The sequence below is a fragment of the Bufo bufo genome, chromosome 2 (genome assembly GCF_905171765.1).
Source record: "Bufo bufo chromosome 2, aBufBuf1.1, whole genome shotgun sequence".
Taxonomy (NCBI): domain Eukaryota; kingdom Metazoa; phylum Chordata; class Amphibia; order Anura; family Bufonidae; genus Bufo; species Bufo bufo.
The window spans coordinates 466,028,242-466,040,967 of NC_053390.1; the positions used below are offsets into that span (position 1 = coordinate 466,028,242).

The following is a 12,726-nucleotide window of genomic DNA, read 5'->3' on the forward strand; positions in this document are numbered from 1 at the left end:
ATAACATTGCATCTTAAGAGTCCTGTATTGCTATTTATCGTCACTACCTCCCCGAGTCGGGAGTGGGTAATTGCCGCACGCCCCCTCCTTTACTTGGAAGCTTCTGCTTCAATAATTTATCCCACATTTCCGCTCGATCACATTTAATTTTATCCATTGACCTCCCTTGTATGTGGTATCCCTTTCTCAGGCTCCCTCTCCCTCATGGAACCCTGATTCCCCGCTACCCATGATCACCATGGTAGGCGCAGAAAAGAACATTGAAAGTTGATAGAGAAGATATCCAATTGGATCAGGGACGTGCGACATGGTTAAGCAGTATGTGTGCACACGCCTACACGTACTGACTGATGGGTCTGCCCCCTTCAACTTCTGGGTCTCCAAATTGGGCACATGGCCTGAGCTTGCCCTTTCGCCTTGGTGGTGCTGGCCTTCCCTGCAGCCAGTGTGTTGTCTGAACATTTGTTTAGCACAGATGGAGGGGGTTATCACAGGTTATATTTCCCAATATTTTGGGGTCTACCAAATTTAAACAAAACATAAAAAAATATATATATTTAAAAACAAAACCTAAAACCACTGTTGGCTACCTCCTCCTCCACCGCGGCTTCCACCTACCCCGCCACATCCACTGCCTCCTCAACCTCCTACTCCATATGGACCTCCTCCTCCTAGATCATAATTATTATTTTTTATTTTTACGTATTTTATGTTATTTGAAGTCATTTCCATATCCATATTTGTTTGCAGAGCACTTGCCATGCTCTTAACCACATTTTACTGCCATTTCCAGCCCTCTAGCCCTTTCCATGACTTTCTTAGCGCCATTTTAGTGCTCAAAAGTTCGGGTCCCCATTGACTTCAATGGGTTTCGGGTTTGGGGTCAAGTTCGGGTCCCAAACGCAAACTTTTTTGTGAAGTTCGGCTGAACCCCTCAAACCCGAACATCCAGGTGTCCGCTCAACTCTATATTTAAACATCATAACCGGCCTTAAAAGTTTGCCAAAGTTTGGGGTACTGTTTGAGGAGCAAATCCTTACACACCTTATATTCTGTCGAAAGAATGCTCCAGGCCTTGTTAGCTGCTCAAACTACCCCTGCCATCTCCTTTTCTGGTTAAACCAGATTTGCTCTCTTAGTGAAGGATGATATCTCTGTTGTTATTATTATTGAAAATCTGTAACAGTGAATTAGTGTCTGATTTGTCTTGTACAATGTACTCACAATGCCGACAGTAATCCTTGGACAAAGTTGTTACTGTATTGTCAGTTTTATTATCTTTGTCAATAAGATATGAGTTAACAAGTTAAAAAAATAATAATAATGAAAAGGCCTCCCACTTAGGATACCACTTTTCAATGCAGTTTTGGACAGTTGTCTAAATGAGATGTCACAGTATAAAATATGTAACAATAACTAGAATTATTGCAGTGTGTATTTGTTAAGTTGCATTTCATTTTTTGTTTTTCAGATTTTACCAGTTTATGAAGAAATGAATAATTTTAACAAAACATTAGCTACACATTTTATACTCATTGGCTTTAAGAACTTTCATGAAGTGAGAATAATTGTATTTATTAATCTTCTTTTAATTTATATTATAATATTTATCGGGAATTTTTTCATCCTATGTTTAGTGCCAATTGTAAAGAACCTCCATACCCCCATGTATATCTTTCTGAATAACCTTTCATTATCTGATGTGTTAATTACTTCAAATATTGTGCCAAACATGCTACGAATCTTGTGGACAGAAAATGGAAGTATGACATTCTCCGGTTGTACTTTTCAGTACTACATATTTGGATCCCTAGCTGCAACAGAATGCTTACTTCTGGCTGTGATGTCTTATGATCGCTATCTGGCAATTTGTGACCCTTTGAGATATTCATCTGTTATGACTTTTAGACTCTGTCGAAATCTGATCATTTTCTCTTGGGTAGCTGGATTTACTCCTACATTTCCTGTTGCGATATGTTTATGCAAACTCAATTTCTGTCACCTAAACACTATTGATCATTTCTTCTGTGATTTTGCACCATTTCTAGAACTTGCCTGTTCAGATATTTCTACAGTGAAGATGTTGGCGTTTGCCTTCTCTTTCCTTTTTACCCTCTTCCCATTTATCATCATTATTGTGTCTTATGCTTCCATTATTAACACAATCTTAAAAATTAAGACAGAGAAAGGAAGACAGAAGGCCTTCTCTACATGTAGTTCCCATCTAGCTGTAGTTTCTTTATACTATGGGACTCTTTTTATTCTCTATGGCATGCCTTCTAAGAAACAGTCCTTTAATATTAACAAAATCCTCTCTCTTTTGTACACCATTGTAACACCTTTGCTGAATCCAATTATATATTCTTTAAAAAATCAAGAGATCGGTAGGGCATTTCATAAGGTTTTTAAGAAATGGCTTTTATGAATTTTTCATAAATAGCTAATAATGTTAAAGTAAACATTCTTATGTGTTAAAGGGCAACTTAATTTGTATTATAAAACTAGTTTTTAGTTAATTTTTTATTTAAAATTAGAGATCTGAGGACATGTCACCCTTCAACCACTCAAAAAAAAATCACCACACCTAAATCACGCTGTTGTGAAAAATTACATAAAAACAATGATAATTGATATTCAGTGTAGGCAACATCACTGTCTCAAATCCCTTTCAGGCATTTACACGTGCTGAGGAGCAGCTAATTATCGGGAAAGAACTGTTCCTTCCCGACAACTGGCTGATAATCTTCCCGACTGAGTTTATTTTGGATTCTGCCACTAATATGCACTCAGTTATACATTACAGTAACAGCAATGTTTCAAGCCTTAGTGTGACTCCCTTTCTCAATCTGGTCTGGTGCATTAATCAGCTTGGGTGGAACTGCAGTTATGTGCTCCACACAGTAAAATGTATAAATGTATAAAATGCATTTAACTTTAAAAATGAAGGATTTTTTTTAAATGCACCAAAAGTATGAAGAAACAATGGGCGTCTAATAATACCATACTGTCACACCGTTGACAGGTTTTATAAGGTCTGAAAGATTATCTGCACATTAGTGATCTGACAGCCTCTTTTGGTTTTGGTTTCACTTTGTGTGTTGCTTGTATGTCCACACCTCCTCTTCAGGTGTGGATCATGTGACCTTTACCTCCCTCTATTTAGTCTGACTTTACCCATCACTCCTTGCTCTTGATAGCTTCATTTGGTTTTTGGAAGAGCTGGAGTGTGGTTCTAGTTGAAGTCCTGTTCATCTATCATTCATCAGCCTCAGAAGTTAAGTGTTCCGCTTGTTGTATTTTGTATCCCCCCCCCCACCTTTGTTGTTTACTAGGCCTCAGCGAGATGCTGGTTCCTTCACCAGGGAAGGAGCGGGTTGTCTCTGCCCTGTCATTACCATTAGGGTGTATGGACATCTCTACCATCGAGAGGTGCCCATACGGATAGGAGTTAGGGCCAGGAGCAGGGTTTTAAAGGTGGTGACCCTTTTCCTTCCCTAGCGGTGAGGCCTAGTGCTTTTTCCCTTCCTTCTTGTTGTCTTTTGGTGTTCTCCCCTACTACATCCGTGACACATACTTTAAGCCACTCTCCCAAAGACACCCCAGGCCCCCTAACCATAAACCAAACAAAACCTAAGGTTACAGCTAAACGGTCAGGATTAGGGATGAGCGAACCAGGACCGTAATGTTTTGGTTCATGCTGAATATTACGGTGTCTGGGCACCTGAACAGGAACACTGACTTTGCTGAAAAAATCTGTGTCCGTGTTTGGTGTTCGGATGAATAATAAAGTTTTTTGAAAAGATGCAGCTGTAATGACCGGCGTCACGCAATAGGAGGGAAATGGGAAGGCCCTGTCCAAGGGAGAGGGAAATATGGTGACCCCTGACTCACCTTGCGGCTGGCACCTGACTGCCCTGACGTCCCTAGACGGGTTCCTCACCCGTACGCCGATCACGTGCCTAAACCCTGGCTTTCCCTAAAATGAGCCCTATGTAGTGAACGGGGCGGTGGGATCACTAGTCCGCACCACTGACACTAAGAGGAAAACACCAAAGAGAGGACAGACAATACAGACAAACATATAATCCCAGGTGGGCGACAACAGCAGACCACCAAGGCCCAACAGGGATCCGGAGGGTAATGTTTTGGAACAACAACCAGGGAACACGGCTACACAGCTCCAGTGGGTCAGTATAGAAGTCCAGGCAGGAAGCTCTATATCTGGCAACCAGAGAAGTGAGAGATGGGAATATAAGGAGGTTGGGATTGCTGGACAAGAAACAGCTGAGGAGGAGAAGCTGCGGATCCCTGAGTGAGCCAAAAAGGATTGCAAGGCAAACCCAGAAAGCTACCATTAATAAACAGCACTGTTTTTAGACATAGAGCGCGCAGCCACCCGCTGCGACTTCCTGACCCCGGGTATAACGGAGTCAGGCGTGGCTCTTGACAGCAGCACAGACAATCAACAAGTTTTTTTAGCTGTGGGCAATTAGAAGCCATCACAGTTATGCCTAGTATTGGCATGGCTGTGATTGGCTGGCTCAGCACATGACCCTGCCTGCATAAATGCCTTCACGGTGAAATAGAATAATCGGTCTGTTAATTTTGTGGGTGACAAACCCATTTTTTGGTTGCAAAACCCCTTCTTTGCATCCGTCATATTGTAATAGTATAATCAGTCTGTCAATTCTGTGGGTGCCCTCAAAGAATGAGGAGAGCATCAAATAAGGGCCGTGGTAGTGCTGCTGGTGTTGGTGGAGCTCCTGCTGCAGAGAGAGGATGTTGTCGATTTGTGCCAGCTACGTGCCTAAATAAAACACTTTCCTGTGGTGCACGCAGGCAGCAGGACTTTATGCAACATTTTGTCGGCCTGAATACCGCTCTAAGAATGATGGGGCCAGAACAAGTAGAGGCGGTAGTAGATTGGATGGCTGAGGGTGCCTCCAGTTCCTTCACATTGTTTTTCACCCGGGCCACTGCTGAAAGCACAGAGTTGGCACCGGCGGCCCATGGGTATCAGTCTTCCACCTCAACCCCCTTGCACATCAGCCGAGCAGTCTGAGCCCCAAGTCATGCAGCAGTCACTTGTGCTTTTTGATGATTCTGCTGGCGGGGTTTTCGTGGGCCATCCATCTAGCTCTGCCCCAGAAGTGACAGAGATTAAGTGCACTGATTCCCAACCATGTATGTTTGAGGATGAGGACCTGGGAGAACCAAAACAGCACTTCTCTGATGACGAAACACAGGTGTAAACTGCTGAGGATTTCTGCAGTGTGCAGACCGGACAGGTGGGCAGGGGTGAGGAGTGGGAGGAAGATGATGGGGAGGATGATGAGGTCCTAGATCTAATAAAGCATCCAGGTCATGCCAGTGATGTGTGCAGTTTGGAGGAAGAGGAGGGGGACACGCAGCCGCACAGCAAAAGAAGGAGCAGGGTGCAAAAGCAGAGTGGCGATCGCCCAGCCAGCATGCCTGCTACTTACCAATGCACCAAGAGACAAAGCCAGGGGTGGACTGGGAACTTGGCCAGGGAAGTGGCCCTGGAAAAAATACAAAAAGTGGCCCCGTTTTGTAGTTGGGTCCAAATTGATGGAATGCAGGGCCAGCAATACCATATTGTGGCACATTATACTACCCCAACAGAGCCAAATACCACAGTCCATAACAAAATACTGGCAGCAGTACAAATTACATCCCCAAAAACTTCCACTGGCCGACCAAAGCAGGCGCAAAGGAGTTTCCTGGGGTGGCAGTTCTTCAGGCAAACCACTTCAGGTAGTTTGCACGCTGTGCAGTCAGAGCCTGAAGAGAGGCATAAATGTTCTCAACCTGAGCACCACCTGCATGATCCGGTATCTAACCGCAATGGACGAGCTTCAGTGAAGGAGACACCTCAAGAACCACGGAAGATCAGAGGCTCCTCCTGCTGCTGCGGACTCAGCCTCTTCTTCCCCCTGTGGAGTGACAGAGGCACCTGCCACCCACAAACAGACAATGTGGAAGCCACACCACCACCACCGTCACTGTCACCCAGCATGTCCACACTGTTCCATGGAAGCGTTCAGCTGTCCATCCCACAAACATTGGAAAGAGGAAGTACCCCCTACCCACCCGCGATCCCTGGCCCCAAATGCCAGCATTTCAAAACTGCTGGGCTTTGAATACTCCAATTCCATCTGGTGGAGACAGTTTTAAAAATGTAATGACTGCACCTGTCCCACAATACGTGGCTCCTATCCACCACTACTTTTCAAGGAAGGCTATCCCTGCCCTGTATGAACAAGTGTGGGGAAAAGATCTGGTGTGTGCTGCGCAACGCCATCAGCGGCAAGGTCTACATAACCACTGGACCAGTAAGTACGGGCAGGGACATTATATTTCCCTAACTGCCCACTTGGTAAATGGAATGGTGGCTGGGCCTAAGGAAGACAGCAGTTTGGAGCATGTCCTACTGCCACAGAGGATTGTTGGACATTTCTCTGTGCCTCCTGTTGCCTCTTCCTCCTACTTCGCTTCCTCCTCCGGTTCCTCCTCATCATATCAGCAAAACACCTGCACCAACAACTTCAGCACAGCTAGCAGGAAATGACAGCAGGCTGTTCTGAAACTCATATGTTTGGGGGAAAGACCCCACACCGTGCAGGAGCTGTGGGCGGGCATGGCAGAACAGACTTGTAACGGACCGTTTCAGCAGACAAGGGGTTAAAATCTGTTTAGGCGATAAGCCCCTTTCTGAGAGACAGGCACAGCTACTGCAGGATACACCAAACTTCCGAACTGGATACAAAGTAGCACTCCAAACTGGAACCTCACGAATAGCTGCTAGCAGACGAACAGGAATCAGCTTACACTTCTGGCAATCGGTCCTCTAACAGCATACAGTGAATCCCCCCAATAACGAGACAAGGCTCCGTGTTGAGGGTCAAGCAGTGTTCTGACTGTACTTCACGTACAGCCTCTTTTATTCATAAACCACAAACATAGTACTGCCCACAGGGGTTTGAAATACAACCAATCAGTAATTTACAACACATACAATGTAACTACAGCAACCAATCATTCACACCCCCAGAGGACCAGAATGAAGACTGTGACATAGGACAACATATCCCCACAATGCATCATGGTCTCCTCCTCTCTGTCCCAGAGACAACCTGAGGAGCAATCCAATTATCTCTGAGGACAAAGGGAGATCGCCAATACACATGTGAGGACAACAGAACAGACATCACCATTTAAACACACAATGGGACAATGGCACAATAGAAACACACCCAGCATTTTCCTCCCAAGCTGACAAGTTACACTTATTATAAATTGTTACAACTTTGTGAGTTTACATTGGCCATACATATAACTTACATCAATTTAAACAGTATAACTTGGGGACAAACCTATCCAAAATTCACTTGAATCGGTTCAGGGGTTTAAAAGTTAGTATATGGCCCATAATCCTGGGGCAAGAGGCCAGCAGCCAGTCCTCTCCAAAACCCAGTGGCGAGGTCGGTTTCGCCACAAGACTCATGAGTGGTTTGTGCCGCTGAGCCTCAAGCCCAGCCTGGTGGTGTGCGACAACGGGCAAAATCTTGTAGCACCTCTGGGCCAACCGTTCACAGCAGACTGGCACCCAAATCAGCTCACAGGCATCACTGCAGCGTGGCTGGGGGGGGATACAGAGGACACAGACAATACACCTCCCACGAGGACAGCTTTTTGTTGCCTCTGGGCAGCCTGGCACACATGAGCGACTAGATGCTGCAGTGCCTGCACAACGACCACTGAGCTGATTACTGGGTAGCCACCATGCTGGATCCCTGCTACAAGGATAACGAGTTGTTCTTACTTCCAGTGTTGGACTGGAATGCCTAGGGCCCACCAGTGGAAATTATTCTAGGGGCCCACCCTACAGCTACAAAAAATAAATATTACTTGTTCATTTTTTGGGCTCATGCACATGAATATTTGAAGTTTAGCACACAATACAGTGTGCAAAACAGAACGGTATTGTGCACTGCTCTATATCAAATTGTTTCTCATTAGGCATCTCATTGTAGTTGATAACCTACGTAATCTGTTAAGGTCCCTTTACATAGGGTGACAAAGCAGGGAGATTGTTAGGAAGGAAGAGTTCCTTCCCGACAATTATCTGCTCTCTGAGGAGAACGCTGTATTTACATGCAGTGATCTCCATTGTATGGGAGCAGTGATCACTACTGTCAATGTGCTTCCCGATACTGACTAGTGGTTTGCCGGCAGCAGATCGTGATTACACAGCACAATCTACTTCCAGTAAATGATCATTTTTATGCGCGCACAAATGATCGAATTACGGTACCCGGTGAATGAGCATTTTGTTCGTTCATCAGGTAATCAGCCTACACGGCATCTACCGCAGCCAGTACACCCAAGAGCTACTAAAGCGAGCAACACGGTAACCTGTGTCGCAGTGAACTACACTGTGACAATATGTCTATCTTTATTTTTTTTATCCTGTTCTCATTTCTGAAAGCCATATATTTTTTTATTTTTCTGCCAATGATCTTGTGAAGGGGCTCCTTTTTTGCAGGAAGAGTTGACATATTAATTGTTGCATTTTTTTAAGTGCATATGATTTTATGATCGTTCAATCAATATAACACTTTTTTGGGGCAAGGAGACCAAAAATAAGGCTTTTTTAATGGCAATTACCTGAGGGGATAGGTCATGTCATTTTTATAGAGCAGGTCGTTACAGATATGCCTAATATGTCTAGATTTTTTTTATTTCTTTTAAATGGATTGTCTCATCTCAGACAATGGGGGCATATTGCTAGGGTATGCCCCCATTGTCTTATAGGTGCAGGTCACACCTATGCTGGGACCCACACCTATATTGAGAATGGAGCCCTGAAAGTGGTAGAGGGTACACTGCACATACGCAGCCGCCCTCCATTTATTTTGTATGTGGCCGCCACAAATAGCCGTGCTCTGGCTCGGCTATTTCCGTCGGGCCCATAGAAGAGAATGGAAGTAGTGGCTGGTTGTTATGCAAGCGGGTGTGGACCCACTGCGCCACTGACTAGGTATACTCCGGAGGGGCATAACTAAGCAGCTACCTGGAATTTACTAGAGCCCCTGATGGTGGGGATAAGCTTGGGCCGTAGGGTAGCTGCCAGGTGCCACTCCAGAGTAGTCCCCAAGTCAGTGGCAGCTGACCAGGGAGTCAGAGTGCTCGGTGCAAGCACCAAGGGGACATATGGGGCCTGGAGGTAGGGGTCAGGACAGGCGGCAATCAAGCGAAGTCAGCAAACAAGATCCGAGGTCAGGGGCAGGCGGCAAACAGGCAAAGTCCATAAACGAAGTCCGAGATCAGAGGCAGGTGGCAGAAAACGAAGTCCAGGAGTACAATAGCAGGATTCAGTACACAGGAAGCCAGAAAAGATAAACACCTTTGCACAGGGACTAGACAGGATAGACAGGCAACTTCCTGTAGGAGGAAGTGCCTTTAAATACCTGATGCAATGCAGCGATAGGCTTCTGAGACAGAGGGCGTGTGTGTGTGTTGCCTCTTAGGTGAAGAGATACACAGCCATGCAAGCTTCAATACTAATGCAAGTCTCCAGCAGGAAGGAAACTCTGGCATGGAACTTATGTAGCAGAGTTAAGCAAGTTGCTGTCCATGTTTGTCAGCAGGACGATAGGAGGAAAAAGAGGGAGCCCGCCGCCCGTGCCTGCGGTTAGGGGCAGTGGCGCCTTCATGGACTGCTGGACTAACACCGGTCATGAGCAGTGTGCTCCCATTCACTTCTATGGGGAGAGTGGCCAGACCGGAGTCCTCCAGCCACCACCTTGTGGGGCTCCGTTACTGATATAGATGGGACCCACAACTACAAGACAAGCCTGAGATAAGACAATCCCTTTAAGTTTTACACAGTGAGAAATATCTTTGTGTTACCATTTTCTGAAAGCTATATTTTTTTAATTTTTTGGGCGATTGTCTTATGTAGGAGCTTGTTTTTTGCAGGATTAGGTGACAGTTTGATTGGTACCATTTCAGAGTACATACGATTTTTAGATTGCTTGGCATTAGACTTTGTTTTGCACTGTTTTTATTTAGTTTTTTTTATGGCATTCATCTGAGTATATAGATCGTGTGATATTTTTATAGAGCAGGTCATTACAGACACAGTGATACCTAATGTATGTCTAAAAAAAAGGGAGACCGAGATACAGTCAAGAGGGCCACCACAAAAGAATACACATCCCACAAATACCACTAAATAAAAAGGCAATATTTATTAGACAACACTAAAACCTACACATTAAAAATTGTATGCAATAGAACAGGGATGCTCAACCTGTGACCCTCCAGCTGTTGCAAAAATACAACTCCCAGCATGCCCGGAAAGCCTACAGCTATCAACCTACAGCCGAGCATGATGGGAGTTGGTTTTACAACAGCTGAAGGGCCACAGGTTGAGCATCCCTGCAATAGAACAAAGTGTTGGTAAAAAGTGAAACCAACACTCGTATATAGTCCACTAGGGTCCAAAATATAAGGACATGGAATATATAGTCCGGCTACATCAAATGACAATACATGGATACATAAAAGATTAATATTAATTATAATGTGGCATCAAATGAATCAGAAGTCAGATCAAATCAGGTCAAAATATAAGAGCCATTACCTTTGAGAGAGATAGTGAAGTGGACCTGAGCAGCATGAAGGAAAACACCCCACGCGTATCACAGATGTAGTCCGGCTTCCTCAAGGGTAGTGGACCATGTAAAAGTGTGTCATATATACACTCACCTAAAGAATTATTAGGAACACCTGTTCTATTTCTCATTAATGCAATTATCTAGTCAACCAATCACATGGCAGTTGCTTCAATGCATTTAGGGGGGTGGTCCTGGTCAAGACAATCTCCTGAACTCCAAACTGAATGTCAGAATGGGAAAGAAAGGTGATTTAAGCAATTTTGAGCGTGGCATGGTTGTTGTGCCAGACGGGCCGGTCTGAGTATTTTACAATCTGCTCAGTTACTGGGATTTTCACGCACAACCATTTCTAGGGTTTACAAAGAATGGTGTGAAAAGGGAAAGACATCCAGTATGCGGCAGTCCTGTGGGCAAAAATGCCATGTGGATGCTAGAGGTCAGAGGAGAATGGGCCGACTGATTCAAGCTGATAGAAGAGCAACGTTGACTGAAATAACCACTTGTTACAACCGAGGTATGCGGCAAAGCATTTGTGAAGCCACAACACGCACAACCTTGAGGCGGATGGACTACAACAGCAGAAGACCCCAACCGGGTACCACTCATCTCCACTACAAATAGGAAAAAGAGGCTACAATTTGCACGAGCTCACCAAAATTGGACTGTTGAAGACTGGAAAAATGTTGCCTGGTCTGATGAGTCTCGATTTCTGTTGAGACATTCAAATGGTAGAGTCCGAATTTGGCGTAAACAGAATGAGAACATGTATCCATCCTCTGATGGCTACTTCCAGCAGGATAATGCACCATGTCACAAAGCTCGAATCATTTCAAATTGGTTTCTTGAACATGACAATGAGTTCACTGTACTAAAATGGCCCCCACAGTCACCAGATCTCAACCCAATAGAGCATCTTCGTGTCCTGGATGTGCATCCCTCAAATCTCCATCATCTGCAAGATGCTATCCTATCAATATGGGCATTTCTAAAGAATGCTATCAGCACCTTGTTGAATCAATGTCACGTAGAATTAAGGCAGTTCTGAAGGCAAAAGGGGGTCCAACACCGTATTAGTATGGTGTTCCTAATAATTCTTTAGGTGAGTGTGTATATATATATATATACATATATATATATACATATACACATACTGAATAAACTTATTAAAACAATTATATCAATAATATTATTCACCTGTGGAGTAGACAATATGTGTGTGTGTGAGTTCACTGGCATCTCCAGGGTCGCAGCGCACATGCGCAAAATGGCCAAGAGGTGTCTAAATCATGTGGCCAGAATAAAATGGCCGCAATGGAACGCAATATGCGTTCCACCAATGGAGTGTAAGCCAGAGGCATTGTAAGTTCACTGGCGTCCCCTGGGGTCGCAGCGCGCGTGCGCAAGATAGTCGAGCTATTCTGCCCATATTGTGCATAGTAAATGTATGTAATGATTATACTGCAATGTTATGTTTGACATTGCTGCCAACTAGTGGTCAAAGTTAGTTACTACGTTGCCAGAACTTTACAGGAAGTGTATTTTTCTCAGAGTGAGAAGCAGTAACCTTTACCTGGAACTGTATTTCTTCCATTTCATGACTGCTCCTGGATCTAGCAGACTGCATACAGAGGAGCTCTTAATCTATTCCTGGACTAATGATGGAATTGTCTGTGAGTACTCTCACTGATCGAGTGAGGCTGCTGTATAATGTTTTATGTACTGACACATATGTTTTGTTTATGCTTATGTTGTAGTTTTACAAAGTTATTCAGAAAAAAGAATATATACAGACGTTTCTTGACTTCTGAATTATTGTTAAGCTGTCTTACTAGTGTTATACAACAGTTCAATAACGCGAAACAGAACAGTAAAAGGACACCCACATGGCGGTCTGGAATAAACTGAGACGCCATAACTGCAGCATGAGTAAGATCAGGAACAAAGTACCAGGCTGATGACACGCTACCGCCGACATAGCAAGGCAGGGAGAACATTCCCAGTGCCCAGCAAGACGATGTACAGT

General features: G+C 44.4%; 1 protein-coding gene across 1 annotated transcript; it reads left to right on the forward strand.

The window, feature by feature from the left end:
- Nucleotides 1–1,492: 1,492 nt before the first annotated feature.
- LOC120990927 (olfactory receptor 2AP1-like) lies at nt 1,493–2,425 on the forward strand. Its single transcript, XM_040419818.1, has one exon. It carries the CDS (start codon nt 1,493–1,495, stop codon nt 2,423–2,425), a length of 933 nt encoding a protein of 310 aa, XP_040275752.1.
- Nucleotides 2,426–12,726: the final 10,301 nt, after the last annotated feature.

Coding starts and splice junctions, on each gene's coding strand:
- LOC120990927 (XM_040419818.1), top strand. CDS start 1,493: ATGAATAATTTTAACAAAACATTAGCTACACATTTTATACTCATTGGC.